We start from the raw sequence: 14591 nt of genomic DNA, 5'->3' as shown, positions 1-14591 counted from the left end.
CATCTTGATCCTGTGTTGACGGAGCTGAAGGACTCAACGTTGTTAAAAATGAATGAGTCTCTCTCTTTTGAAGGTGATTGCATACTTAGGTATCAGGACAGGATGTTTGTACCAGATATGGATGATTTATGGACCAGGATTGTGGCAGAGGCCCATGTTTCCAGATATTCCATACATCCAGGTTCCACCAAAATGTATCATGATCTTAAGCAGATCTATTGGTGGGATGGTATGAAGAAAGACATTGCAAAATATGTGGCTAAGTGTCCTAATTGTCAGCTGGTCAAGGCAGAGCATCTTAAGCTTGGTGGTCCGACTCAGATTATTGAGGTTCTGACTTGGAAGTGGGAAGCCATTAATATGGACTTTGTGGTTGGTCTTTCAAGGACTAAGAGGCAGTATGACTCCATATGGGTTATTGTGGACAGGTTGACAAAGTCTTCTCACTTTATCACTGTGAAGTCTACCTACAGAGCCGAGGATTACGCGAGACTTTACTTTGATGAAATAGTGGGATTCCTTTGTCTATCATTTCAAATAGAGGCGCTCAGTTTACTTCATATTTCTAGAGATCTTTCAAGAAAAGCTTGGGCATGCAGGTGAATATTAGTACTGCTTTTCATCCTCAGACTGATGGGCAGGCAGAGCGAACCATTCAAACATTGGAAGACATGTTGAGAGCGTGTGTAATTGACTTAAGAGGTAGCTGGGATGACCATCTGCCTTTGATAGAGTTTTTGTATAATAATAGTTATGACTCCAACATTGGGATGACACCGTTTGAGGCATTGTATTGTAGGAGGTGTAGATCTGCAGTTGGGTGGTTCGAGGTTGGAGATTCATCCATTTTGGGTCTAGAGATCATTAATGAGGCCTTAGATAATGTTAAAGTGATTAGGGATAGCTTAGCTACTTCTTACAGCTGACAGAAGTCATATGCAGACAACAGAAAGCGGTCCTTAGAATTTAAGGTTGGTGAGCAGGTTTACTTGAAGATATCACCTATGAAAGGGGTGATGAGATTTGGTAGAAAAGATAAGCTGAGTCCGAGGTATGTTGGTCCATATGAGATCCTACAACATGTGAGTGAGGTGGCCTATGAGTCTTTCATGTCTCTATGTTGAAGAAGTGCCTAGGTGATCATGCATCGATCTACCTGTCAAAGGTTTGGGGGTTAATGAAGACTTGTCTTATGATGAGGAACCTGTTGAAATCTTAGATAGACAATTCAAGCAGCTGAGGAACAAGGAGGTTGCCACAATGAAGGTATTGTAGAGAAATAATTTTGCTGAGGGTGCTATGTGGGAGGTTGAGACCGACATGAGATCCCGCTACCCTCATCTTTTCAGCTCTTTAGGTTAGATTTCCTACTCTTAAGTCTATGTTTTCTTATCTCTCCTTACTTTGTAGCTATTGCTTGACTGTGCATAGTGATTATGTTATGATCTGACTCGCATTATGATATGTAGTGATAGTGTCATTCGAGAACGAATGTTCCTAAGGGAGGGGGATAATGTAACAACCCTAAAAATGAATAGCATAAATTCTTAAGGTGTCAAGAATGTTTGCGATTAGAGCAAGGTTCACACAGATTGATACGCGTAGAACCAGACCTCAGAACCCTTTCTACGATACAAGCCATCTAACTTGGGGAGTTAGTTCATCTCGAAAAGGTTTGAACCAACCAAGTAAGGCTCTCAAAAAAGAAGATTTAATCGAAGGAGTGTTTACCGGACTTAAAAAGAAGAAATCTTAAGTTTTGAGGGTCCTGGTGTAAAATAGTCTTTTCCAGGCCAAGAATAATATTGTAATTACCCTAAGAAATTAATTAATTAATTATTTAATTTAATTAAAGAACCAATTCGGCTTAGTTTGACCCGAAATGGTCCATTTTACAAGGGCCCCTCCACCCGAGTTCGAGCCCCATTGGAAGCGACAAATTGGTGATTTATGGATTATTTAAAATCGAATTTTAAGGGAAAAATGGTCCTTTCACGTATAATTAATTAAATCAGATTTTAAGTATAAGGAGAGTCCTAAATTGACTAAGTCAGTATCTAAGCCTAAACAACTTCACATGTTTCACTCTCCCACGTCTATTACATCCTTATGGTCAAACTCAATTGTTTTCTCTCTGCCAATTAACGTGATGAACAGACAATATAACAAAGGTTCTTCACACATGAAAAATCACGAAAAAATCTAAGAAATCAAGTTAATTAAAAACGTTAACGCAAGGGGGATTTCCCTCGAGTTGGTGGTGAAACTTTAGGTGAGTTGGACGTGGTTTTGGAGAAAGGGTTGGGCAGAAACATTAACGTTTGAACATCAATTAGGGTATGAGTTTCTTTCCTCTTGGTTCCTTTCCCAAGAGACCACTTAAGATTCAAGATAATTATTCCAAAAACTAGGATTGTTCCTCCTTTTCATGTCCGTGTCAATAGCTCCTGTTGAACTTTAGGTTGGGTATGTTTGCTGGTACAAAGTAGGTGTAATGATATGTTCGTGATTTTTATGTTTAAGTATGCATGATCGAAATTTTGTGAATAATGATTATGTAGTTCGAAATCATGTGAGAAAGTGATGTGTGTGTGCAATGTGTGACAGTGAAGTTGGTCACTGTTTGGAGATGTGTAAAGGCATGTATAATCCTTGAATTTTATGTGCAAAAGTTCTACACAATGTTATGTTCATGTGGGGTGTGAAGTTACTAATTTTGAGTAAAACGCTTGACGAATGTAACTACTAAACTACACCTAACAATGCATTACATGCTTGGTGAAATGCCCTAAGAAAATAATATGAAAAGGTTGATAAAAGGAAGCTAAAAATTATGAATAAATTTCCACCCTAGTGTACTTTAATTTCATTCAAAAAGGAGGTTGGAATCTGGAAATTTAATGTATTTTAAAGAGGTGAGGCCACTAGGATTCGAACCTGTGACCTCACCCTTTAGCTACTGGAATTCACGAGCAAGGAAAAAGAAAGGGGGCTGGGGGGAATCGAGATTGGGTCTGCTGGGTTAGTAAGAAGAGAATAAGAATTAGAATAAATAAATGGGAGGCGTGGGAATCGGACCAATGACCTCCAGGCAGCGAGTGAAAAAAGAAAAAATAAAGAAAGGAAAATGTGAGGCGTGGGAATCGAACCCACGACCTCAAGGCTGGAAAGGAGAAGGTGAATTAAATAAGAAAAATGAGGTGAGGCTGTGGGTGCTCGATCCCACAACTTCACTGCCAAATGCTAGCCTAGTGAGTTTTAATTAAAATTTTAAATAAGGAGGCTGTGGGGGATCGAACCGACTACCTTCTAATGCCCTAGCGAAAATTAAAGAATGAAATAAAGAGGTTGTGGGGGTTCGAACCCACAACCCTTTGGCCAATTTAGGAGGAAACCAAGTAGAAAATTTAAGGTACAATTTTAATGTTAGGGTTCAATCTAGAGTTCCAATCTTATGGTGATTAGAAATAAAATCATTGAAAAATGTAAATGTTAGCCAAGTGATTCGAATTTAGGTTTCCTTGCCCAAACTTACGTATTGATACATAAATCATACGTGAAAAAAATATCCAAGAGTAATGCCACCCACTTAGATCGAAATCAAGGTCTTGGCATATATATAACATACATAAGTCTTGTACTACATAATCTTAGGAATGTATGAATTACTTTACGAACTATGAATGAATCCCCAAGGCTTGTGTGTATAGACTCATAAGTCTAGCATACATTTAAAAGTGCGTGAACCTAAGATGTATGTAATGAAAAGATGAACCCTAGAAGGGTTAAGTATGAGTGTAAGATACACTAATAGACCAAGTGCATTGGCATAAGATTAGATGAACAATGAAATGAGGAAATGAACAATGAAATGATGAAACCCTAGAAGGGTTAAGTGACGCTGTGAAACGCACTGAATGGCCAAGCGCATTGGCATATGATGAAATAAACATTCACGTAATAAGAGTTGAGTAACTATGAGAAACAGAGGTGTTAATGATAATGAATGTGGCGACAACATGATATGAGGCTAATGTAAATGATTAGAGCAATATAAAATGAGCCTAAGTAAATGTTACCAAAATGTACTCACCCATGAGAGTGTAAGATAATGAAGAGACCAGTCTCTATGGACACTCTAATGAAAATATTGAGCTTAACACACTTAATAGTAATGATGAGACGAGAAATCATCTAATGAGCTATGATGTCCTCATACTAGAAGCCAATTTCCATGACGTATGAGGTGAATGTAATAGAACTTTATACTGAGCATCGATAGGTTAGCTATGAGCGTGATCCCTTCTTTCGGGAAGGGATGAGGTTCACGTAACTCTCATGAGATGAGACTGTCCGGCTTGCCGAATTTGGGTGTCCTTATATCTCCTAGTCTCCAAACCTATACAACCAATATAGGGATCTGGAAGGGTGGAATTCCCATGTACTCTAGCATGTTATGGGTCACTTTGTCCAGTGATTCCACCTCTTCTCGGTGTGGGGGGACACTGGATTTTATGATGGTCACATGATCTTTGTCGGTTAAAGTTAAATTTCCCAATGAAAGAATGAGGCCAGCCTCAAATGATGCACATAATGAAATAATGATACCAAGGGTGTTAGGATAGGATAATCAAAAGGTGAGTTAGATTCAAGTAATGATATTAGGTCATTCTTGGTCATTGCACAACGAACGAAATGAAGGTCTTAAACTACATACTAAAGCTAATGTTTACACTGGCCTATGAATGAAATGAAATGGAGTACGTATGAATGAACGAAGCTGTGTGTTTTCTAATGAAGATTCCCTAGTCGAGGTACCATCTGTTGAGCCCTCATTTTTGGAATGTCTTGAGTTAAGTCCATGATTCCAAGGTCTCATGGCATATGAATGAATGATATTAAAGAAGTTATGTGCTACATGTAAAATTTGTTGCATGATATATGTGCTATGTGTAAATGTTATGTGTTGTGTGAAAATGTGAAAAGTATGATGATGTATGTTATTCTCATGGCATAACTTTCCTATTCTAAATATGGAGAGCTCATTGACTTTCCTAATTCAAATTTGGAAAGCTCATGGACTTTCCTAATCCAACTTTGGAAAGTTTCCTAATCTCAATTTGGATAGTCCACTTACTTGATTTCCAAAAATCATGTTTTAAGAAAGATCTATTCTTTCTCATGCATGTCCTTGGCGTGTGCTTTCATAAACTCATACTTAGTACAAGTGTGTACTAACCTTATACAAACTCTACTATTTTAGGTGCAGGCACAGGTGGACGATAGAGCTACAGGATCATCGTTGTAGTTATCCGGACGTTCAGCATTCATACAGTTTCGGTAGGTTAGTCTTAGAGTTGAGCTACTGGAGTATGTTCCACTAGCGTTTCTTTCCTGTTTTTATTCAGACTATGTATTGGTGCCATTTTGGCAATTATACACTTAATAAGAATTGAACTATTTTTTTCAGTTGCTTATCTCTTAATGTTAGATGGTTGATGGTGAAAAATTACGTATTAATGAGAATGTTTTTATAAGTATGTTAAGAAGAAAAAATTTTCAAATTTTCCGCCAAAATTAACATATGTAAAGTAAGAATGACGTATGTAGGCTTGTCTGCGACCTCTGAGAGGTTAACGACGTTGGTCTTGTCTGATGTTTAGATTCCAGTCGTGACACGAAGTCATATACTAAGGTTAAGAAATATTTGAAATTATCATGGGTTTTACATGATAGGGTCCCCAAAGGTCAACATGAAGTAGCTGAAATATTTTTGTAGTGTTGTGAGATTTTGATGGGAAAGGTTACTTAGTTTGTCTTGCCATAGGACAAATACCATAAAAGAATGGTTGTTTTGAAGCAAACTTCACAAGAAGAGTGGATATATTTTTCATTTTTGCAAATGTTACATGTCCAAGTCTGTAATGCAACAATAAATCATTGCTAACATTATGAGACAGTGGTGATGCTACAGAAACAGAAACAACATTTTTGTTATTATGAATGGTATTCATTACAGTTGGAAAATAACTATATGGAGTAATGGATGGTAAATGAGTACATGAACATGAATGCGAAAGGTTTTTGTATTGACAATCTATTGCATTGCTAGAAAAAAAGACGAACTTATTAGTTGCTAAAGACTTTTTCTGTAAACAGGTTTAGCACAAAAGATATAGTCCATCATGTGCTCTACCAATCTCCAGGGGCCTCTTCATGAAAAAGCACAGAAAGATGAATCAGAAAAAATAGCAATGTGTTTGAGGTGAGCTACTAAAGATTTGCTGGAAATCAGATTATATTTGAAGGATGGAATAAAAAGAACTTTGTGCAATATGATCATAGATGCAATATATCCATTTGGAAGGTCTACTAGTAAAGGGTAAGGTAAAATAGTGATATTGTATAGATGACTTTTATTAGGGGTCATGTGATGTGTAGCCCCTGAATCTAATATCCATAAATCAGTCTTTGTCTCAAAACATCCACATGAAAGAGTGTCCAATTCAATGGAGGAGTTACAAGCTATCATACTTGCAAAGTGTGCTGCTACACCTGCAAAATGTGATGCTCCATTTGACCTCTGATCTTCATTTGTTTCTTTAGCATCATTCACTTGAAACTGCTGCAGTAATCCTATAAGTTGTTCATACTGATTCTTGGTGATACTAGAATTTGTGTATTGTGAGGATCCAACATTACTTTCTGTAGACTGATCATCAACACCACATGCATTTGCAGCTATTCCCTTTCCTTTTGCAGACTTGTGGTTTGAATTGAACCTCTGGTTCTGTGCATTGTTGTGTCTGTTGTTCTAGTTACCATAACCATTTGAAACTGGTCCATTAATATTACTTTGTGGGTAGTCATACAGTTTGTAACACTTATCTTTGGTATGCCCTAACTTCTTGAAAAAATCACACAATGGTCTTGGCCTTCCATTATGGCTAGTAGAAGAGAGTAATTTGTTCTGAATTGTGTCCTTCCACCTGATGAGCCTGAAGAATTGGTATGCATTGCACAATTCATATAGCTTGCCTACAGAAACATTTGATTGTTAGATTTGACCTCTCTTTGTTTCTCCTCTTGAACAAAGAGAGAAAAAGCTTGTGCCATAAATGGCAGAGGATTCATCATAAACATGTTACCTCTGATTATAGTATATACTTCATTTAACCCCATAAGAAATTGGATGAGTCTTTTGTCTTGTTCTGCCTTGTGCATATTATCATTTCCTCCACAATTACACACGCAACTACACTAGTCTTTGACATTCAGATTATTTGATTCTTCCCATAATTTCTTCATCGTAGTGTAGTACACAGTAATATCCAAAGCACCTGACTTAGATCATATATTTCTTTCTGAATCTAAAACAATTTAGCCCCATTTGTATGATCATAACGATCTTTTATCTCTTTCCACAATTCCAAAGAGTCACATACATATTCTACACTATCGACAATGTCTTTGCCTAGGGAATTAAGTATCCATGAATTGACCATATTATCACATCTTTCCCATTGACGATATTGAGGTGAATTAAGGGTTGGTCTCCTACACTCCCTTGTAATAAAGACTAACTTATTCTTCATAGAAAGAGATCTAATCACCCCTCTTCTCCATGATCTATAATCTATCCCTTTGAAGACAGATTGAACAAGAAGACTACTAGGGCTATTAGATGGATGAATGTAGACATGACTACTCACATCGATTGTAGTGGTTCCCGTCAAGCTGGTGCTAGGATTTGTGACTTCAACAATGATGAATCATATTATTGAAAAAAATATGCCGAATGATTGATTGTAGATACAAAGGATTCTCAGTGTAACTGCAAAAGCAATTCAGATGCAGATTCGCGATGAACACAAATTTTTTTTAGAGAAATCGATGAACTAATTGAACAATTGAGTTGAAGAAGAATCTAACGAGAGCAACCTTGCTCTAATACCATGTCTATTTTAAGAATTGAAGCAGTCAAGCATTCACCAACAATGGTGAATATCGTGCGGTCTCCATTAGAGAAGAAAACATGTGAAAAAACTGATAGAGAGAAAAATGTGTATTGCATTAATCAACTTGAACTTTACAACTTGTGATCTAATCTATTTATAGAACTAAATAGAATAATGAAGAAACTAACTAATTCATGAAAGTAACAGCTAACGCTATAACAAACTCTTAACTAATTCTAACTAACAATAGTGACGTGGACGGGGACTAACTAACAATTAGAGTAACTAATAAATGGAAATGACTGATAAATATCTCAGTAGATCCGATACGCCTAAGGTTTACTCTGATGTTGTGTCAAATGACTTAGCTCCTTGTATACTACTGTAGCATACTTGGGTCTAATAAAATGATCCTTAGTTAATTAGGCAGTAACTCGGCTCTGATGACCTTCTATAAGTAACTCGCTACTGTCTCAGTGATTCATGATTGAGATATCAAACTTTATTTGACAACTTAGAATTGAACTTGGTTCGTACTTTGCGTACTGTATTGATTACCTTGGAGTTGGTGTCATTACATTTTGAAATATGATGATGATCAAGTCATCTGGTCCTATTGTAGTATGAGCTATTATTTAGGGTAGAGTAGCCTCCAAGAATCCTAATTGGAATCAAATAAATCTAGTAGAGTCTCAACTAGAATTGAACGTGCCTCATAAAGTCCCACAAAATTCCCAAGAGTTGCACTCATGACTCACTTGTATTATTTAAAACCACAGAGTGTTTGATCCAAAATGTATTATTTTAAACTGTTTAATCCTCTACAAATATGTCTCCTTGAAATGAAGTCCAACACATGTGCAATTAATCTAGTATATATACACGTTGATCACCAATTCACCAATTTGTAATTTTTTATCTCATAAATAAATGTAAATTTAGTTCAATATTTAGCATATATTTTTGTTTTATTTGTCGTCCAGAGTTTTGTATATATATATTGAGTAACAATTTATTCGGCTCAACACACGTAGGACAAAGTAGGACGAAAAATTACATGTATGATGCCATGTAGAATATGTGTGTCTATTGTTCAACCTTATGCAAGTTTAAGTGTCTATTTGCGTACACCCCAAATTGGGTATAAATGTGATTTGAAGTCAAGTTAAATGACATATATATTTATTATGCCTAAAAGAAAACCCAAGAAGTTCAGTACACTACAACAAAAACAACTTTTAGCGGCATTAAATATTGACACTTATAAAGAGTGGTAAAGTCTTTACCGGCATTAGTTAAGTGACATTAGAACCAATGCTCAAGGCTTTAGGGACATATACAAAGAGTGGCAATTGCCTCTAAAAATACATATTTAGTGGCAATTAAGAATTAAATGCTACTAATGGTCATTTTTGTTGTAGTGATAGTAGCTTTATCATATTTTTCCAACTACTTATATAATGTTCTTGGAGGTTTATGAGACTTTATCATGAATATATTGAGCAGAATATTAAAATTTTGGTTCATATAATTACTCAACTAGCTTTCTTGAATCCTCTAATAAATATGCTGGAACTTCTATATATACTAGATATTTTTTGTCTGTGCCGGCACGGGCCTTATATTATTTAAGTAATATTAACCACACTCCGTGATGCTTTACACTTCATGACTCAAGCGTGTCATTAGAAAATGTTATGGCACAGTATCTTCGTTATTTCCTCAAAATGAGAAAGAAGTTGCAGTAACTATGACATATCTGACATGAGTATACATATGAATGAGTGATATGTATGCTCCACAAAGTTGATTCTTCGATAACCTATCTCAATTGGAGCTATAATAGCATTTAGTTCTGCCACTCAACCATTAAACTTTTTTCACTTCACTTTCGATCATTGAAGCTCCCAGATAAAAATAGATGAAAATGGATCAATTTATATGTTAAATCTATCTATACACTTGTGCTCCAATTACTCACAAAAAGTCAAAAAGAACTCCAATTTATATTCATGACCGAACACAATTCCAATTTTCATATATATCTTTTTTCACAATGAAACCTAAAATTATTTTTTAAAAAAAAGAAATTCACAACATGACCAAATAGCCAATAACTTTCTAAACAATGTTGCTTTCATCGTGTTATCTGTTTTGAAGATCCTCTAATTCCTTTTTCGCCATAAAACTCCCGCATTTAATGTCATTCTAAAAACTTCAGCATATGTAAACTCTTGTCTTTGAAGTTTGTAATTTTCTAATTTATCACAGTTCCATCCTTAAACTTGTCTATGAATCTGCCGTTATATTAGCATGGTATTTCGAACTTGCACTAAATAAGGACACATAAAGAGGATATGTTCACCATACTCAGTACCCATGTTGTATAGTGCACACTTTTCATCCTCCAAGCGTCTTCATTATGCTAACCTTCCCTTTGTAAAAAACAATGAGATATAGGATAAGTTGACCATTTAGGAGGCATATTTTGTTGTAAATCAGCCTTTGTCCAAAGAACCTTCTATTAAGCTATTTTTAGCTAAAGAGTTTGCTGATAGTAAACTTATCTGAGCTTAGTACAAACCTTTCTTACCAACTAGCTTCCTCAAAGAATTTGTGAGCTTAACATATATCAGATAAATATATATATGTATATGTATATATATATATATATATATATATATATATATATATAAATATATATATATGAAAATGGTTAATTTACAGTCAACGAAAAGTATCATTCTTTTCGCCTCCAAACAATTCATTAATTTTGCCAAAACTATGATACTATACTTTGTCCCCTATTAGAATTATGAGTCGGATGAATTTCAACGATTAGCTATTGATCCATCAAGACATTAGACTAAAAATTTAACATGCAGCTAATAAGACTGAACCATTATAATCTATATATCCATCAACTAACAAAACAACTCAGGCTCAAAAATATCAATTTTTATAAGGAAAAGGGTCAAATATGCCCCTAAACTATTAGAAAAGGTCTAAATATACCCTCCGTTTAGAGTTTGGTCCATTTATACCATCGCCATCCAACTTTTGGTCTACATATTCCCTTTTGGGCGTTAGTTGGACAACTCGAAATATCCAACTCATTTTACTTTTATTTAAATGCCAAATTGATATTCCACGTCATTTTTGTATATTATCACTTGACATTTATAATCATGGAAAAAGGAACAAATATGCCCTTAAACTATTCGAAAAGGTCTAAATATACCACCGTTTAATATATGGTCCATTTATACCCTCGCCGTCAACTTTTGATCTACATATGCCCTTATGGGCGTTAGTTGGTCAACTCAAAATATCCAACTAATTTTACTTTTCTTTAAATTTCAAATGAATTTTCTACATCATTTATATATATTATAACTTGACATTTATATTAAAAGAGAAATGGGTCACTTATGCCCTTAACTATTCGACACAATTTTAAAACACATATACGTTTTATAATAGGGGCATATTTGACCCTTTAACCATTTTTATAATCTAAAATATTTACCACCAAAACAATTTGTTATTTGTAGTTTTGACGATTTGACAAACTTTGGGACCTTGTAAAGGTACCAGGTTTCTTACTTGAGTATTGCAGGTTTCTTACTTGAGTAGTGCAGATGAAACAAACCCAGGGAACTAGCAGAGGTACCAAGATCTCATGATGACGATCCAGTTTACTGCCAGCTGGAGACGGTACAGAAAGTAGGTGCACACTTCCCGATGGCGCCAGAAAGTGTGACTTTTCCAACCAATGGCAAAGAGGTTTAGGAAAGTGACTTGTCCATATAAAAGGCACTTTCCTAAACATTTTCAGTTAGTTTTTGCAACTTGAGAGAAACCTCTTCAATAACATTTGCAAAGGCTTCTAGAAAACAAAGGCAGAAGTATTCCAACAACAAAAGCAATCTCTGGAACTTTCGTATAGTTGTTTAGGAATACATTCTCTTGTACAAACTGTAGACTATTCCTGAATCTATAAAGGAATTGTTGTGTAGTGTAAAAGTCTAGGTTTTCCAAGTGGGATAACTTAGTGGGTAGATAGTTTTCTACTTAGGCTTGTTAAGCAAGAGGGACTATTGCTTAACTGTAAGATTGATAACTCTTTCTTACGTTTGGTGTAATCGTGTTTTACTTTTGCTTTTGAAGATTAGTGAAAACGATTGAAAATCCTGTGAGACATGTCGTGGTTTTACTCCCTTAAGCAAGGAGGTTTCCACGTAAAATGATTGTGTTGATTTTACTGCATTTAACTTTCTGTTTTATTCATTAGTGTAGTAAGGGACCTGGTCCATTACTTGTTAAGTGAAGGCATATATTCTATCAAGTGGTATCAGAGCAGACACTATCTATTTGGTTAACATCAAGATGTGATATTTGCTCTAGAATGGCAGCTCCACTTAACCTCGAAGAAGGTCAGTCGTCAAACAGACCTCCTCGTTTCAATGGAGATTTCTACAGTTGGTGGAAAGTAAGAATGCACGATTACCTCATGGCTGAAGACAGCGAGTTATGGGACATCGTACTGGATGGACCATTTGTTCCAACGATGGAAGAAAAGGATAGAGAGAAGACTATTCTTGTTCCAAAGCCTGGGCAGAAATATGACGAAACTGAGAGGAAAAAGATTGAAAAAGGTTTCAAAGCTAAAACTCTTCTTGTCTGTGGGATAAGACCTGATGAGTACTACAGAGTGTCAGCCTCTCAGTCTGCTAAGGAAATTTGGGACTGCTTGAAGACTGCACATGAAGGAACTGAACAAGTCAAAGAATTTAAGATTGACATGCTTACCTCACGGTATGAGAACTTCAAAATGAAGGAAAGAGAAACAATACATGACATGTTCACCAAGTTGTCTTCCATTACAAATGAGCTGCGAAGTCTGGGTGAACCTATAAGCATGACCAAACAAGTCAGAAAAGTGCTTCGAATTCTTCCAAGTCTTGGGAGAGCAAGGTTGATGCCATTACAGAAGCCAAGGATTTGAAGGTGCTGACTATGGATGCTTTGATTGGTAATATGAAAACACATGAGATAAATCGAAACTACGATTTGTCAAAGAAGGAAGACAAGAAGGACAAGTCATTGATGCTGAAGTATAAATCAGATGAAGATTCCAGTGATGATGATATGACATATCTCATCAGCAGATTTCAAAAAATTGTGACGAGAAACAAAGTTTATAAAAGAGGAACAAACAGTACTCGAAATGCTGTTCAAGGTGACACTTGCTACAAGTGTGGAAAAGCTGGGCACTTCATCAGAGAGTGTCCTTTGCTCAAGAATGAAAACAAGGAACATCAAAAACTAAGAAGTGACAAAGAGAATAGAAGGGACCTGGTACTCGGCAAGAGAGATTGAAAAGCTGCTGCAGATTTGGTTGTCAAAAAGGCTCTTGCTGCATGGGGTGATTCCTCAAGTGATTCAGAAGACCTTGATGAGCCAAAAGATGTGTCCATGGTTGCTGTACATGAGGAGGAAACTGTCTTCAATGAAATGTTTGCTCTCATGGCTCACACAGAAAATGAAGAAGAGGACAATCAGGTAACTCTTCTTGACATGAAAAATGACTTGGATAAATATTCTCTTAAAAAATTGAGAATTTTGGCAAAAGTCATGATTGATTTTGTGATAGAGTTAACATCTGAAAGAGACACCATGAATGCTGAACTTGACAGTTTAACTGAAAACAAAGTTAAACTTGAAGAGAAAATGTCAAGAATGGTGTCTCTAGAGTCAAATAACTCTGAACTTAAGAACCAGTTGAACCAGATTACTGAAGAAGCTGAAAAGCTGAATGGAATGTCAAATGGTTTGCAAGCTGAAATTCAAGAAAAATTAAAAAACTCTGAGAAAAAATTTGGTCTGTCGCTTGAAAAGAGTAACAAATTAGAACAGGATATTGTGAAACTTAAGGAAGAACTTGAAAAATCCTTTAAGTGGACCAAATCCTCAAAGTTACTGTCAAATGCAACAAATCAGAGTAGTTTCTATAAGAAAGGACTCGGAAGTCTGAACATCAGTCCTCCTTATAATCCTCACAGTAAGTATGTGTTTGTGTCTGACAATCTGCTATGTCTTCACTGTGGTAAGAATGGACATTTGAAGGGTGAGTGTGCTAGCTGGAGAAACTCTTGTGAAAGGCTCTCTAATTATGCTGAAAGGCAAAATTTACAAAAAGAGAGACCTGGCCCTCCTAAGCATGTTTCAACTCACAGATTTTCAAAGAAAAAATCTGTCACTGCTCGCATGTCCTTTGTTAGAAATCTACAAAATCTACCCTATTGGACTAAATACAATCTAATCACTCCTTTGTCTGCCTTCTGGGAACTAAAATTTAAATGGGTTCCCAAGCTAAATAAGTGATTATTGATGCAGGTGAGTGAGAGGAGTAGCAGTCAATGTTGGTATATGGACAGTGGATGCTCTAAGCATATGACTGGTGATGTAAAAAACTTCCTTGCACTCAAGACACTTCAAGGAGAAGGTGTCTCTTTTGGTGATGGTAAGAAGGGGTACATTTTGGGAGTTGGCAAAGTAGGATGGTCTCTTGAAGATTCGATTGACAATGTTTACCATAAGGATGAGTTGAAATACAGCTTGTTGAGTGTG

At 36.0% G+C, this 14591-nt stretch overlaps 1 protein-coding gene across 1 annotated transcript; it reads left to right on the top strand.

Annotated features, from left to right (window-relative positions):
* The first annotated feature begins 12366 nt into the window (after positions 1 to 12366).
* Positions 12367 to 12966, top strand: LOC138338864 (uncharacterized). Its single transcript, XM_069289948.1, has one exon. It carries the CDS (start codon positions 12367 to 12369, stop codon positions 12964 to 12966), a length of 600 nt encoding a protein of 199 aa, XP_069146049.1.
* Positions 12967 to 14591: the final 1625 nt, after the last annotated feature.

The sequence above is a fragment of the Solanum lycopersicum genome, chromosome 10 (genome assembly GCF_036512215.1).
Source record: "Solanum lycopersicum chromosome 10, SLM_r2.1".
NCBI classification, from domain to species: domain Eukaryota; kingdom Viridiplantae; phylum Streptophyta; class Magnoliopsida; order Solanales; family Solanaceae; genus Solanum; species Solanum lycopersicum.
Note: the sequence above shows the minus strand (reverse complement) of the source record. Positions and strands in the feature narration are given on the sequence as shown.